Source organism: Triturus cristatus, chromosome 7, assembly GCF_964204655.1.
Source record: "Triturus cristatus chromosome 7, aTriCri1.1, whole genome shotgun sequence".
NCBI classification, from domain to species: Eukaryota; Metazoa; Chordata; class Amphibia; order Caudata; family Salamandridae; genus Triturus; species Triturus cristatus.
Window position 1 is genome coordinate 1,680,182,406 of NC_140590.1, and position 17,233 is coordinate 1,680,199,638.

The 17,233-nt window shown below is 47.3% G+C and overlaps 1 protein-coding gene across 1 annotated transcript in view; it reads left to right on the plus strand.

Annotated features, from left to right (window-relative positions):
- Positions 1 to 17,233, plus strand: part of ACRBP (acrosin binding protein) — a 101,910-nt gene that overhangs the window by 75,239 nt on the left and 9,438 nt on the right. The window contains exon 4 of the mRNA XM_085615188.1: positions 10,412 to 10,506. Coding sequence (XP_085471314.1) covers positions 10,412 to 10,506 — 95 coding nt within the window. The remainder of the gene's footprint in view (positions 1 to 10,411; positions 10,507 to 17,233) is intronic.

Here is a 17,233-nt window from a genome sequence, read left to right on the forward strand (position 1 = left end):
TACAACATACCGCAACCTAGCAGTTGACCAGATCACAGTGCAATTACCACCCATTTTAGGACCTATTGCAATTACCACCCACTATAGGTAGGCACTGAGTGAACACAGGACCTTAAGGACAGCATCAGAACCATATCGTAGTCTGTGTAAAAATGAGCCTGGAAACTTACAGACATTCATCTTTGCCTGGCACATGGGCATAAAGGCAGGCCTTCCCCCCCCTTCAATAACAACAGTGCCCAGCGTAGAATCCGAGCATTGCATGAATGGCTATAAGTGATATAGAGGACCTATAACGCAGCAAGGCAACTAGCAAACAGCAGTGCGCAGTACTCTTATGCTTGAAACTACGCAGGACCCTGTCCTCAGGTGTGCAGAACACATGAACAGGAAACTCCTTCTGCACATGCCAACAGATATCTGCCCGGCAGGAAGTATAGAAATTCAGTTAGTATAGTCATTTAGAAGGGACTGCGGAGGCCCCCCTCGATGTATCCATATGTAGATCCTCAGAATCATCTAAAAATTGCCTGAGTTTTTGTGGATCTGTGAAGATCTGTGGAGAACCGTGAACGATGACCCGAAACCTCGCCGGACCTATGAACCCAAATTGGTGGCCCAGTGATTTTAGCCTCGGACGTAGGGCGAGAAAGGATTTTCTCACATCAACCGTCTCTTTGCTGTAGTCCTGCGAGATGAAGATCTTGCTTGATTTCCATAGGATGTGGTTGTTTTTACGTACAAATGATAAGATCTGTTCCACATGTTGGTACTGCAGAGGTTTACAAACGATGGGTCTGGGACCTTTCTGACCCTGTGTAGCCCTGCCTGGCACTCTGTGAGCTCTGTCGAATTCGAGTGGGCGATGAAAGGTGAGGTTGGTTGCCTGCGAGAACCATGCCTCCAAGAAGGAAACACAGGAATCGTATGCATCCTCTGAGCTTTCGGGTATCCCAAAAATACGAAGGTTCCCTCTTCGGTTCCTATCCTCCAACTCGGACATTTTCCTTGACATCTGTTCTGTGGAGACAGAGAGGCTTTTAATAGATTTACAGGTCTTATTCTCCAAGTCTTCCTGACGGCTGATCCTTGATTCTGTTTCCGTGAGTCTGGTGTTAGTATCTCGAATATCCTTCCGAATAGCCACGATTTCCTCCTTTGTGGATTTCGCAAGCTCTCGTACCTCCTCAAGTTTGCTCAGTATGATGTCCATCGTATCATTGATGTCCTTCTTGCCTTTAACAGGTGAGATCGGATTAGGAGGTTCAGCCTTAAGCCTCTTGAGGTTTTTTGTATCCTTGTCCCCCATATTGGCCCAACAGCTAGGAACTAGCACAGCAACTTGATTCACCTAATAAGCACCGCCACAATAGCTCTCTTGATAGCAATTTCGGTCCGTAATAAAGCAACTTCCAAAGGACACAGGATGTGCAAAATGACTAGAGCAGTATGTCAGGATCCACTCCTTCTATTAGTGGTGTGGTTCCGTTTAGCTATAGAGCGGAGGATACCGGGGACCTTCTTGTGACATATGGTCTGTGCGATTCCTAGTGAGCTACATTTGTGGATGTGGCGTATTTAGTCGCATTTCATCATGGTCAGACCTTCTTGCCCAGCACATACAATTGCGTCGCCACCACAATATTGCCAGCATTTCTCAGCACATCAAGATCGTGCTCCTTTCCTCCGATGCTCGTATTCACGTCTATGACCGCCAGTGTTCAATCCACAGCCTCTCTCTCGTAGCTCCCCGCTCAGCACAGCTTCCACACACTCGCTAAGTAGATGCGCGTCCACATAGTCTACTCCCCCTCATATCCCAGGGGCCATATAATGACTGCACATACTTCTTACCAGGCATCATCTACGTCTACGTTGCTGCCAGTCTCCCTGCCTCGTTTAGAGCTCTCATGATTGCCCAGATCGCGTACCGCGCATCATCGCACTATGTCGTGCGCTCCACTTGTCGTGGTAGGTCTCGCCGAGCAGAGCCAGAGAAAAGTTAAATGTGTATCTCACCAGGCGGCACCCTCCTATGTATTTCTGTGACCGTGTAGAAATAGGCCTGGCATTTTAAGATTAAATTTCCTGAGGCGAGAGCGTTACAGTGTCTGTTACAGTGTCCGCCATCTTGTGTGAGCACACCCTCAGCACTCCAAGAAGAACGAAACACGGTAATCCAACTTGCAATATTAGTTACATGCCACTCACAGTCCGAATGTAACATCCGCGTTGCCCTCCGTTCCCCGCTCACAGTGGGATTCCGGTTCCATCTCCGTTCGCCTACTGCTGCGCTGGAACCTCAGTGCACAGCGTGTCCGCCATTTTATGATCCTCACAGGTCTGAACATCAGAGAGTAACATTGGTGGCAGTCTTCCGCTCTGTGGTTCGTCCCAAACCTACTCACAGAACATCGCCGGGGGATCCCTCCGATCAGTCAGGTAAGCAGCTACCTCAGCCGGCCGGCACAGGGGTTGCGGGATCACACGGCCTCACGGCCTGCACGCTCGCGGTCGCGGCTTTCAGGGCACCCGCATGTATCTTGTCTTTGGGGACTCGGAGAGTTCCAAAAATCACACCCGAGGTGGACCGAAGCCTCCGGTCTCCGGAAACGCCGTGATCACTGCTCCAGGGTTAGTTGAAGCCTCCCAAAATACTCCTTAAGCTCATCGCCACGGGAGGTGCGAAGCGCTACGCCGCCATTTCTCCCGGCGTCCAAACCACGCCCCCCGTATCTGGTGCAACTTTGACTGAAAGTATGCTGGGTTCCTGCTAACCAGGTCCCCTGCACCAGTCTTGTTCCCCTAAACTGTACAATTCTTCCACAATTTGCAACCCTTTAGGATCCTTTGTAAGTCCCTAGTGAGTGGTACCTAGGGCATTGGACCTAAAGTGGGTCCCTAAGGGCTGCAGCACGAATTGTGCCGCCCTAAGGGACCCCTTGCCCAGCTCATGCAAACTGACACTTTAGCCTACGTGTCTTGGTGCAGAGAAAATGAAGAGTTGTCATGGCACACATCCCTGTGTGCCATGCCAGCAAAACACTGCATGTGGTATAGGTAAGTCATCCCTACGACGAGCTTTACAGCCCGAAGGCAGGGTGCACTATACCCATTTGTGGGCGTATCTGCCTGAGTGGATGTGTCCCTGTGGTATCTAAATTCGCCCTCAGATATCATAAATACACAGGGAAGCCATAACGAATACATGAACTGAACACTCATAACGAGTTCCCAAGTTACATGATGGCTTCACTGTACCCCAAGGTGTTTGGTACCAAACACCTCGTCTTAATAAACACATATTGATGCCAGTGCTGTATTTATTAATAAATGCACTCAGAGAGCAGCATCTTAGAGGTGCCCCCTGAAAACCTACTGACTACTAATGTGTTGACTGGTTGTTCTTGACCAACCAGCCACAATAGACGGGTTTCGGACCTCCTGAGGGTGACAGCCTTCGCTCTTGGAGGACAGGAATAAAGCCTGCTCTGTGCAAAGGTGTTCACACCTCCTCCAAGCAGGATGGGCATTCCAGAGCTTGAAGCTTCAAAAGCCCTGCCACCTTTGTTATCTTTCCAGATAGTGGAGGTGCCCACCCCTTCCCCCTGTCCTGACCCCATTGTTGGCAGCAAGACAGGTAGGAAAATATGTTGGATTAGGGGCTGTGCCCACTTTCAGCCAGCACCACCCCTAGGGGAAGGCCAGCTGAAGTGGACCTCACTTTTCAGATTCCTCCATGTTGTTTTGGATGGAATTAGCCTTCTAGGGTCAGGGTTATGCCCATTTCCCACAGGAAGTGGTCATATAGAGGGCTGTAGACACCCTAAAGGTAGGCAGCCCATTGGCTACTACATGTCACTCTGCAGCGCCCCGAAATTGACTATTTAGGCAGCACCCCTGAATCAAAGACCTTAGATTTGATGAATCAACAGAAGAAGGATGAAGAAGAGTATCTGCCTGTTGAGAACTACAGCAGAACTTTGGACTTTGGCATGAAACCCTATCGTCCTAAGCCCTTTCTCAACAATCTCGACCAAGTGACTCATCCTGCAAGCTGGAATAACTACCAAAGCCTTGGGTAGCCTGCCAGCACTTCAACAAACACTGAAAGTCTCCCTTGGAGTAGGAACTCCCCTGCAGCCCGTAGGCACCAACAAACAGGGTCCGGTCCACCACCGTGCAGCTCCCTGGCCCGACCGACGCCACAGATGACCAGGAGAATGTACTCCTGCTCTGGAAGGTCAGATCTGTCTCCCCACCGAGTGTGTACACACCAAGACCAACCGGAGCCGTACAGCACCAACCTCCAGGGTACCGGACACCCTACACCAACAGCGAAAGTTCAGTCCGCATTCTCACTGCACCAGGACCAAGGAGCCATCAAGGGACTTCAGCATCACTGAGACCCACTTCAAGAGTTGCCCAGCTGCTTTGATTTTGCCCCTGCCAGCAGTTTCTCCTTGACCGCGAGGTGCATCTTTGTGCACCAGACCAGCCGACCCAACCACGCTGCAACCAAGATCCCTTGCAACCTGAACCCCCATTTGGGAGCCATCTGACTTACCCGCGAGTCCTTCTGTGCAGCATCTTTTCAGGTACCCCCCTCCGCGCCCTGTAGAGGCAGCTACCAGCCTCACCAGCACCCTGTTCCTGTTAGTACCCTGGCGGTTCCCGAAGAGCTGCTGGTAGTACTTTGAACTTTATGGCCACTACTATTCTTATCCCAGAAGGTGAGCCCCTTTAACCAACTGTACCTACCTATGCATCGTTGACTTTTCCTCCCATAGGATTGCATTTTGCATAAAAGCGCATAGGTTTGAACGTTTACTTACCTGTGAATATTTTTATGGAAAAATTTACTTACCTTGAAACTAAGTTTTTTATGTTTGAAATATGTGTGAAAAGAGGTGTTATTTGCCTGATTGGACTCTGATTTACTCTTTGAGTGTGTGTCTCATTTATTGCCTCTTTGAGTACAACAAATGCTTAGCACTACCCTCTGATAAGCCTAACTGCTCGCGCACACTAATACAGAAGAGAGGGTAAGTATTATCTACTCTAGCCTCTGTGAACCAAATGGGAACCCACTGGACTCTCTGCACAGTGTACTTCATTTTAGTGCACTTTATAGAGATCCAGCTTCCTACAGGAATGTACAGCAGCCTTGGCAATTTCTTAGGTTTCGAAAAAAAAATCCTTCCCGCATGTAAAAGAATGCAGTGATACCAAAGCAGTGCAGAGGGGTCGTCGGGGAAGGAGACCACGCACATGACTTTATTGGGCAGGGGATGATAGTGGCAGGCGGCCGTAGGGCATTTATTGCTGAAAGGAGAATCATGATATCGTGAGAGATCCGAATGTAGTGAATCTGTATTGATAAGTACAATTCCTGACACGGGGTCAGCTTCCCGCAAAGGGTCCTTGCACTTGTCTCAGGGAAAAATCTTGCTATTTGTGCATAAAAATGATCTGCTAGGATCAAAGACAAGGTTTTCCCTATGGTGTCACTCAGAGTGTCACATGTGAGGTCTGAAAATGTCACACAGCTGCTGCAAACAATGAAATGTCACACATAAGTAATCTTACAACTTGGTAGCCTGTTTAACATAGTTAGATGTTAGCATGGTGTCCCCTGTAGATGCAATAAACTAAAGGGAGGAGTTTTGTAGGGACATATGATTTATTTTAATCCAAGCAGGTGCATTGGAAAGGTAAAGGCACCTTTTACACTGAATGTAAACCCCTCAACAAGTAAATAACATTTCTTACCAGGGCCATTGGAATTATGAAGCTTCTAAAGATCAAATTATGTTGCAGGGTGGTCTACATTATGCCGCGAGATAAGGCAAATTACGCAATGTAATGTGGCACATTTTGTGATAGAATTACTTCCGAATGTTGTCATTTTTTTAACACGTTAAGACTGCCTAGGCAAAGGGTACTATTTATTCTAGTTTAATACACAAATACAGTAAAAAAGAAACCGAAAGATAACCGGTCAACTTTCGCAGAGGGCCTTCCATTGCACGACAACACCCGTCTCTGGGATTTTAGTAATTTTTAATCCGTGTGAGTTTGAAGCACATTTTTTTTGCCTAAAATCTGTAGTCTATGTAGCAGACGATGAGTAGCTGCACACCATAATAATGCGTACAACTGTGCAGCTGCAGAATCACGTAATTACAGTGGCCCTATCTATGACCCAAAACAGCAATTACCCATGTCCGCGTGAGCCATGTGTGCCTGCATTATTTTCTCTATGCATTTTATTATATGCGATGTTTAAAATGCCACTAGCCAGACTATCATTAGTGTCCCTAGAAGTGTACTTTAAAGGGGCGCACATGAGGTCACAGATAAACTGGTGTTGCACCTGGGCACTGAGAATAAGGCACTAATCGGAAAGGGGAGCTACCAGTCTCATAGAATAGGAGCTCGGCAAATCTTTGGTAGATTAACTTGCTCTGCAGAAATAAAAATAACCTGCTAAATCTTCATCTTTTTGAGGCTTGATTTATTTTACAACTGTACATCCCCTACAAACTTACTCCTCTATTTAAGCATCAGTGAGGGGAGCGTTCACTCACCCCTCAAAGTAAACTTTTGTTAATAAAAAGTAATATTATCGTCAAATAATATGAATATGACTCGATTTTTAGTGTGCATGTAGTAGACTAGTATTACAGGTCTTGCTGCTCAGCCAGAGTGGAATGTTGGTGCATGGTTAGAATGCAGTGTGGAATGCCTGAGTGGGGATCAGTTGAGGACGGGCTGAGCAGCAAGTGAGCTGCTCCTGGTGGGGCCTCCCCTTGATACTTATCATCTGAACAATAAAGCATTCATCCTATGCTACATCTCGTCTACTTCCATTAATTCCATCTTATTACATCTGGCGACGATCCGGAAGAACCTGCCTGTGCTGCCTTAATTGACTGAAACTGAAAACTGAAATTACCTAAGGTAAAGCACCTATTTTGTAACGGAAATCTTCATTTTTAAAAGCCTGACACCTGGGGGCCCCACCAGTGACCAACATCGGTCGCCCGCTGAAATCTGTCAGGACTCGAGACTCTTTCTGCTACTTTCCATCACCTGCACCTTGCCAGTTTGCCAGTTTGCCAGTTCCCGGGTTATCAGGCACTCTCCTGTCAAACCAGGATAGGTACGACTGATATCTGAGGAGAATTCAATAGATATCAAGGACCGGAGCTTTGGCCGAGTTAAACTGGTGGAGAGAACTGACAAGGATGAAAACGATCTTTACGTTTTGATTCAGAGGGCTTTGTAATTCATCTGTTAAATGCAGGAGTGAATAGATGGACGCTGCCACCTACTGGAAGTAAAAAGAACTTGGATTCGCCTGAAAATACGATCGATTCGAGGAGCGAGTCTGCCTGATTTAGTTTGCCGTGGTTCGTCTCCCGGGTGAGCAGCTTGTCAGTGTATGCAGTTTGGGCACTTTTTGAAGTGGTTTTGGCAGCGTTGTCCGTGAGTACTTTGGTCGGATATTTATTTTGGCTAATCGCTGTGGAGCACCCTGTTAAACCTGTGACTGTTAAACTGCCGCCTCAGTTTAAATTTAGCACGGACTATACTCCGTGTGCTCGAGCTCACCTGCCTCTCCTCGCGTGGCGTTTCTTCCTTCATGATGTTCGGAGCTGCTTCTGGACGTCTGTGGGCTCTGTCACGCCGTGAGCCAGCCGGGGCAGCGTCACAAGGCGTGCCGCCATGTTGTGTTTTCACCGGAGCTCTGCATTTTGGCTACGTTTTCTTCAAAGTGTTCACCCAGTAGTGCTGCTTCTGCCAACCACAATTGTTTTCCGTTTTGGGGGATAATAAAGTTTTCTTTCAGTGCAGCAATAGGACATTGTACTCGGTTTTTCAAAGACCTGCCTGCTCAAATGCTCTGGTGAGTTACGCCTTTTTGATGCCAAGAACTAGTTGTGCCACACCATGGAGGTGAAGCGATTTCATAAATGCCCAATGCAATTTCAGGATATGACCAGTCTCGCTTATTTCCTCAAGCAACTATTTTCATCTGGAGTAAAGTTTCGTCCATTCAGAAGAACGCCTAATTTGTACTGCTGTAAATAATTAATATTCAGCATTTCCTTGACGTACTGGTCATCGGCTAATCCTCTAGGGAAAAATGTTATTCTTTCTAGTAGTGGGGTTGTTATTATCATTAGCTTCCAGGCCATCTAAAAAGTTCATTCAACCATTTATTCATGTGACATATTTATTTTATTTAAAAAAAAAAAAAGGAATAGAGGTTATTTATTTTAAAATTGCTGTATATGTTCCATTTCGCATGGACTAGGGTTTCGTATAGATATTGATCTATTACATGTTTCCTGAAGGAGAATTTTTATTAAGTTAGGTATATGAGTGAATATCCGTCCGTAACAAAATGTTTCATTATTTGAGGTATGCATTACCAACAAAGTTTGTTGGTTCACAATGTGTAATTTATTTTCACTTAGGTGATTTATCTGTTACAAGTTCCAGATGGGAATGTTCATTAGTTTAGGTTTATATTTAGCCTACTACAGCCAGTAACAGAATTTCATGGTACGCATACATTGCCAGTGTCGTTTCGCTTGTACGTGGATACGTCACATACATTATTACGGTATAGAATTTTACTCATCAGCACTGAAATAATTTTCATTATTGAAGTATGCACTTTTTCATAGCTAATTAATCTGTTACAAGTTCCCTAATGGGAATTTTCATTAGTTTAGTACAGCTAGCCTGCTAAATTCAGCCAGTACAAGATTTTCATGGTACGCATACATTGCCCGTGTCATTTCACTTGTACGATGAAATGTCACATAAATTATTTCTGTACGTTATTTTATTGAACTGCTTGGTTATAATTTTCATTGGTTAAGGTACACACTGTAATAGCCGGAGGCTATGTGGTTTTCCACCGGTTCGTGGATTTCTCACCTATTTTTTTTATTGTGTATCGCTCACAGTGCTTCCTTTGCATGTTTAGGGGTTGCCATTTAGTCAAGTATTCGGTGATTTCCACTTTTGCGTGGATAGGTCACTTTCAGGTATACATTTTGTAAGCCTATTGGCTTTGTGATACTCACTTGTACGTGCAGATATCACCTGCTGTGTTTCTACTTCTCTACTTTACTGGATTTATTCATCCACTGTGTGTAGAATCGACGGCTTCTTTAATTTTGTGGCAGTGTGTGGTTTTTACTTCTACTCTTGGTTCTGGTTCATGATTCCACACCCTTTTCTGTCACGTTGGACTTATTTTATAGTTCAACAGGGTGCTGCTTTCACCCTTCTTAATATGTTTTTTCTTCAAAGTCTTTGCTTATATTCTTATGGATTGTTTGATCTTTCCTACCTTTTTCTACCATTTGCTATTCTATCTTTCATTTGCTCCGTTAATAGGAATGAGGCATGCTATGTTTTGCTCTTAATTAATGCAATGTATTTTCTTTTATGAATTATTGCATGTTTTTTTTCATTTAGATGCCTTGTTAGCAATTTTACCCCTATGTTGACTCATATTGTACTGTACTTACAAAATTCTTTTGTTTCTGTTAAAAGGGGGAAGGTGATGTAGTAGACTAGTATTACAGGTCTTGCTGCTCAGCCAGAGTGGAATGTTGGTGCATGGTTAGAATGCAGTGTGGAATGCCTGAGTGGGGATCAGTTGAGGACGGGCTGAGCAGCAAGTGAGCTGCTCCTGGTGGGGCCTCCCCTTGATACTTATCATCTGAACAATAAAGCATTCATCCTATGCTACATCTCGTCTACTTCCATTAATTCCATCTTATTACAGTGCATGTATCTGGAGCATGCAGTGGCATAGAGAAACTTGAGGGGGACCTCTGCAAAGAACATGGAGGGAGGCCCAGTCAGGAGGTCCCAGGCCAGGGGCCCTCTGCCCGTGCGCAGTGCCAGAGGGGGGCCCCTGGAGCTCTAGTGCCTCCCACACTGCGAAAGCTGCAGTGGCTGCTGTTAACCCACTGAGAGCATGTTCATCCTACAAGGATAACTTTTTTTCTCTTTGACGCTAAACGTATCATGGAAAACTCCTGCTGATGTCATGTGGAGGCAGGAGACAAAAGTGGAGTACTTCTACAGGATAGCTGGTGACTGTGTTGGAATGGGCATTGGGGGGACCCCCTCACCATTCCTAGCAGGGTGGCCCGCTAAGTGTTTGTTACACCACTGCCGAAATTGTGACGTTACCTGCCAGAGTGGGCTGGAGTAGAGAGCCGGTCAGGTTGTGGTTTTGTGTGCGTGGGGACCAAGGGGCGAAAATAGTGGTGTGTGTGTGTGTGAATGCATATGGTCGTTACTGCTCAAAGCTCAGGCGTATTCACTAGTCCTAGACTTTGCATTTCTCACGGATGTTTTTGTTCCCATTCTGCAGGAGTCATTTGTTCAGAATCACCAGCTGCCCCCTACTTTTCAGACTTTTGCACGTTTGCACACTATCGATGCGCAAAGAAGAAATATTATTTAAGGGTAAGTCCTGAAATTAAAAAAAATAGTATCTGGGAAGATCAAAGCGAGAAACAGTAGAGAGGAATAGATCTGAGAGTGCATGCAGGAGAGTGTATCTGCAAGAAAAATTGTATGAAGAAGAGCGGAAATGTTGGTTGTAGTCTAGAATGGTTCAAATACGTTTTTGCCTTGAATGGCGCATTAAATAGTAGGAAAAAAGACTGCCATTAGGTATTCTACATGCCATGTAGGGATGGAGAGGCATGGGTGGTCGGAGAGACAGAGTTCTAACGAACGCCATGAAAAAAGGTAATGTGAACATTTCCTTTGTTGTCACGAAGCATTCCATTGACAGCATATAGGCCTTAATTTAATTTATTTCGGGGTTTTTTAAGCCACAGTAACAATTTCAACAAGATATGTTGTACAATAGCGACAATATCACTGGATATAGTTTTATTAACAGCTAGGTGACAAACATTAAAAGAGAAAATGTGTGAATTTGGTACAAAGAGTGTGATGGAAGCACAATATAAAGATAGTAACAAAACATGTGTTCTAAAATACGTATTTACACTAAAGGAGGCCTGTGAGAAATAGGAGTAGGGGGGCCTTTGACCAAATGAAGAACCCTCCACCTAGTCTGTTTAACAAGAATGTCACCCTATATAAGACTGGACTACCCCATCCCCTGTTCATGCCCATGTGCAGACACATTGGTTGGCATTGTGAAGAAGTGTGTGGAGCAGAGAACTTAAAAGAGCCGTCCAGTAGAGAAAACAAGCATTTACAATGCAACGGTCTCGGCATTGTTAAAGTTAGAGCTATTGGCATTGCTCATGACATTATTTTTGTTTATGTTTTTGTTTTTAAAACATTTAAAGAAACGGCATTGTTATTTATAATGTGAATAACTTAATCACTCTCAAATGCGAGATTTATTGCATTTGCAGGCACACACAGAGCCACACACACAGAGCCACCCACACACACAGAGCCACCCACAGAGCCACTCAAATAGAGCAACCCACACAGAAATAGAGCCACCCACAGAGCCACCTACACACACACACACACACACGCAGAAGCCCACTAACCTATTTACATTATGTGCAGTTTGTGATCTGCATGGTACATGTTTTTTGCTGCAGGCACATTAACCCTATGTGCTACCTTTGCTGGAGTCAAAACTTCCACTAGACAAAACTCCGATCTCTCTGTAGGAAGAACATTAAACCCCAGTCATCATGAAATTTTTATTGTTGCCGAAAATTGCTGGAGGCCAGGAGGGAGGTAGCAAGCGATTTTAAAACCTTAATAAACATAATGTCTCCACCCAAAGTCAGCGTCCAGTCACACTGGTTGCACTGCCCTAGTGCTGGCCCTTCTCAAGGGTCCTGTGACCTGAGGGATAGATTCACTGTTGTTCTTGGCTGTGCTGCTTAATAGACCTGCTAGCAAGAGTGGAGGTGAACGTCAGTATGGATTGTGGTGGACAAACCTTGAAGGTTAACCCAATTTACTTCTTCCCAGACTAATGCCTTTTAGCAATGAAAGACTGGGAAAAAAAACAGAAGTTTCTAAACCTATGCCTTGCTGTTTACGTGCAGCTCATAGCGCAGGATGCTGTATTAGGATTGTAACTTATGAACTGTAGTAACAAAAGGCTCTCTGTGACAAAACCCATTAACCCACTAAGCTGCAAAAATTACAGTCCTGTGACGTGCAGGTGCTTTACAGCAGGGACATTAACCCTCTGCTCTGCTTTATGATAATTCAAAACCACACTAAACAAACCTCTGATCTCTCCAGAAGGTACATTAATCACCAGGGTTATCTTTGCATTTTTTAACCACCAAAATGTTGCTGGTCACACAGGGAACTCTGCAGCTGGTGCTTTTAATCCCTTAAGGTGTTTCTAAATGCAGCACCCTCGGAGTTCGGCGCCCTGTGCGGTGGCACCAGTCACACGCTCTAAAGCCAGCCATGAGAGTAACTTTCTCTTCCAAGGCCTCGAAAAATTATGACAGATGGAAAGTTCTTTCGCAATTAAGATTTGTATACATCCAGTATGTATTACCAGGTATTCAATATGTGTTGACAATCTAGGGATTGCTTAAAGTGCTTTTGGAACTTGAGCACATCTTAGCTTATTCGTTACAGCACATTAGGATGCAGGCTCGAGGCGCTTTCACAGCTGAACTAGCTGCCATGACTGAGCCCTGCTCCCTGACCCTTTCCTTGTCGTTATTTTCTGCACAGAATAAGTACGGAGGTGACGGAGCATATGGGCAGGATATCTTGCTTTCTTATTTTGCCGTTTCTAAGCGCTGGAAAATAGCAGGTGGGCGCATGAAAGTGTGTGAAAGCAAGGATCGTGTGCAGTGGGACGTGTGCATACCGTCTTTGTCTAAAATAAATGTATGTATCTGCTATGTACAGCGCTCAGAAGCCCCCCGTGACTGTTCCACGCTTTGATTCAACTTTTTTTTTTGACCTGGCGTCCTAGGTTGAAGGGAATTTTTATATGTATTTTCACATTTCACGTAAATTATGCTAATTTCTACAATTTACAAGTTGGGAAGAATTTAGAATTTAGTGCAAAGTTCGCTATGTGTGCTCCTCGGCGGATTTTCAATCATTGTGTGAAACTCGTCATACAGACATGCCGTGGAAATGTCTTAAGAGCTCCCAGTGGTGATAACCACCACCTCCCCGCCCAACGCCCTCGATGCCCCGCCCCTCACTGAGTGGAGTGAGCAGCAGCCTAATGCGGATGTTGACCAGGGGCCACATGTACAGGTGGAGGGGTCCCGGGCCCTACTGTGAGTATGCCAGCCATAGAACCTTGCTACAAGACCTGAAAGTGCAGGAGCCATTGAGCCCTGCTGTAATCCCGCGCCCTGGCAGTCCCTGCAGAGCTGGCGTGTAGGAGTCGTTCTCTGCCTCAGTAACACAGCACTCTGAGTTTCTTGCAGAGACTCAGGGTGTGTGTGTGTGTGATACTCGTGCAGTGTCAACCCTGTCCCATGACACTCAGTTTCCCTGCAGACGCGTGGGCTTTGTGCTTCTTTTGAAAAGCTATGCCCCCTGCTTGGCACACCTTCCTGAAGGAGTGGGCCTTCGTGTCTTTTATGTGGTTCTGTATGGTTTGTGAGGACAAGGCAGCGGGGCGCTCGAGTTCTGTTTCGCCCTACAGTCAGCTGGCACGGACGCCGTGTGCCGCACAGTGTAACCGCACAGCGCGGAGGAGCGTGCCACGGGGGCGAACGGCGGGTGGGGGAGGGGATGGGTACACAGTACGCATCCTGGTGTTGTTGCTACACCTCATTCCTCTGCCGCAGCGTAGCGTGCGCCCTCCCTCCTGCCTGGCACGGGGCTGGCATTCTCCATTCATCTGCCTGCGCCGGGAAGGGACCGAAAGGGCATGTTGCGGCAGGACTGGCATCCACATCCGAAGGGCAGATGGGAGCAGCGCCCTGCCAGGCCTGAGCGAAGTCAGGCTTCCTCAGGCCAGGGCCGGCAGACACTCCGCTGACCCTCTGCAGTGACCCGCGTTAGAGATCAGAGGCTGCTCATGAGAGCGTGAGATGCTACCACAGCCCTGGGAGAAACGTGTCACACACCAGGCACCTGAGGCCAAATTCTCACCTGTAATTTACAAATGTTGCAATTGCTTACTAAGCCAGCTCGTTTCAGCTTTATTAAAGAGTGCTGTGTACTCATTGGATGCCTTCCTTTCTCCTTTCTCCGTTCCCATAGCCCCACTGGCTTAGCCCTCTCAACACATCTTGTTTCAGAACACAGCTCTGTACCTCATTTCACTCTAATAAAGCGCCACATGTTCACCCGCAGATTCAAAGCGCAGCAGCGTCTCCTTTCAACTACATATTTCTGTTTGCCTCATTTCTTGCCAGTGAGCCCTGTATGCGTTTCACGGTGTCATTCGTGGAACTCAGTGTGTACCGCCTTTTCGTTTCTATACTGCACAATACCTGCTTCCTCCTCCCAGGGTGCACTTTATGCATTGCCCCCCACCCCGTGGTGAACGGTGCGCATCTCCGTTCCTTCCTTTGGAGCACGGCATACGGTGACCAGATTTTGGAAACTTAAAAAACAAGACTTTTGGCAAAAAAAGAAGGACTCCAATTTTAGATCAATCAAGGGGTACAGAATTAGAGGTCTCATCAACATAGAGAACGCGAGAGTAATTCTGACTAGCATTCAAGGCCTTTCATTCATAACATGCCCACGAACTGAACAAGCACACCACTGCCTTTCTCCAAGGCGAAGCAGAAATGCCTCGGAAAAGGCAGCGGCGTTTCCGGATTCGGGGGCGTGTTTTTCTGTTCTCTCCTCTTGCCATTGGCTGGAGGAGATAATGAGAAAAGTAGCGAAAAACACGCCCCCGAATCCGAAAAGGACGGGGCCTGTTCAGAGAGACAAACCTCTTCTCCAATGGCTGGCCAGCATTTAAGAGGCCAGCCAATGGAGAAGAGGGTCGGATTCAAGCCCCTCTTCTCCAAAACATTAAATCTTGTAGCGAGACTGCGCAAGCGCAGCCTTCGAGCCGAGACCTAAAAAGGGAGTTCTCTTTCCCCAGTTCTGCATCAGTAACAATCACCAACAACAGGCATTCTACAATGTTGCTTTGTTTGATGTGGGGGTTTGAGATCAATTGTAACATTGTTCAGAGCACCAGTAGTCACACAAGACGTGACTTGAGGGCAGAGCCATGCTGCATGGATCTGCGAGGCTGTGGCAGGGCCGTGAAGCCGCTGTTGCCGTTGACGCCGCTGCCCTCGACCATCACTGTCAGCCCAGACCAAACGGCGTTAGGGCAGCGGGAAAAGAGGGCGCCCAGTGGGCGGGAGAGGTATATGTACCTCGCCCCCCCTCCCACTCCTGCCCGGAAGTGACGCGGGCATGCGGACACTTAGGGGGTCGCAAACACTGGGCGGCTGCCTCGTGTGCCATCATGTGGCACTAGGGGGGACACCCTCTTAGCAGGGTCCCCTTCATGGACCCGGGGCAGCCCGCAGAGGTTGCTGGCAGGCCCCTGCATCGGGGTGCGCTGGTCTCTGGCCGAACTGGCGAGCGGCAGGCGGCTGTGCCGACGTGACCTGCCCGCCCCGCGCACAAAGCTGTGACCTCAGTTGCAACCTCTCTATCCATATCACGGGCCTCACTTCCCCTCTCGCTGCCTCCTTGCTGGTGTCCACTGTTCCCCAGGTGAGAGGTGGCAGCAGGGGGTAGGGCAGGCCTGGCCTGGTTTGCGGAGGTGACCTTAATGCCTCCCTCTCCAATTTTGTAGGAAGTGTCGACAGTCAGGAGAGAGACGGCACCAGGGCCATTGATCAAACATCATCCAGGGGCCAGACATCAGGCGTATTCATGAGGTCCGGGAAGACCAGGGAGGAGGCCCTCCCAGCTGCCACAAGAAGGAAGCGTGGCAGAGACGACAACTCTCCCGCGCAGGCAACAAAGCGGGTGAGATCCAAAACAAAGCCCAAACCACCATCAGAAGGCCCGCTAATAAATCTTTTCAGCCAAAAAGACAAGGTACCGGAAAATATGGGGGCTCTAGGAAATTTCTCGCCACCCACATGAAAGCTTGCTGCCTGCATGAAACAGCCGAACATTTACACAAAATTCAACTTCCTAAAGTACACCGGCTCGGTGCTCTTATCAAACAACAAGTGGCTCACGGGGCTGCAAACACTCCTACTACCACACCTCCGATGGTCACTTTTAACATTACTGAAGTAGCTCTGGGCCATCTCCCCTTGCCTGAGACTCCCGACCAACAGTCAAGTGCCTCCTCCATGCCCTTACAAAACAGCAATGAGGAAAGCTGAAGATTGACAGGACTGCCGACCTCTCCAAGGATGGAAGAGCCTAGATCCTGCAGCCTAGACAACCCCAACGGAGAAGGCAATGGGAGTACCCCAGAACGCAAGCAAGCAGTGGAGCACAAGGTCTCCTCTGGTTACATGCGACCACCGAGGAAGGCCCAGCTGCTTCCACCAGTGCGGGTAATTCAAACAGCACCCCAAACTCCCATACCTTACCTCATGGCCCAGGGGCGTCACCCTTAGGACTCCTCAAAGCCAAAGAAGATGCGGAAGAAAAGGACTGCGGGGCACTCTCGTATTTAAAAACACCAGGATGGGAGGAAACCCTGGCAACTTACTCACAGGACTCCGAGCAGCCATTCCACAATCCCCGGCAACGCAGCTCTCAACACAGCCCTGAAGGCAGTAAATCTTAGGCAGATGGGGAGCAACTAACTCCAAGCAATGAATGGGTTTCCCACCAGAACATGGCACATTTATCTGTGGAGGGCTGCAGTACCAATAAACAAGATGGACATCCAGCTTTCTCTTCTCAAAACCCTGGCCTTCTTTGTGGCCGGGACTGATGACAAACTGGGGGAATTAAACTCCCTGATCAAACGAGTCCAGTCTGATACCACAATCTCCCCAATACACTGCCCCCGTACCAGCGTCGTTGATAAGCTGTCAACTCTCCCTAAAATGCTGGAATGAGGAATCTGGAATATGCTGAGTAATTGGTTCCAAAAACCCGTTGGTGTTAATGTACCAGAATCTAATTCTGCATAGAGGCTGTAGCAGCCCACCAGCTATCATTGCACAAAGAAACTCCTGCTGGTCTTACAATGCACAAGCGTCCTGTTGACTGCTTGGAGAGGATTGGGGAGCCTAGCTATACACATTTGTACTTTTCT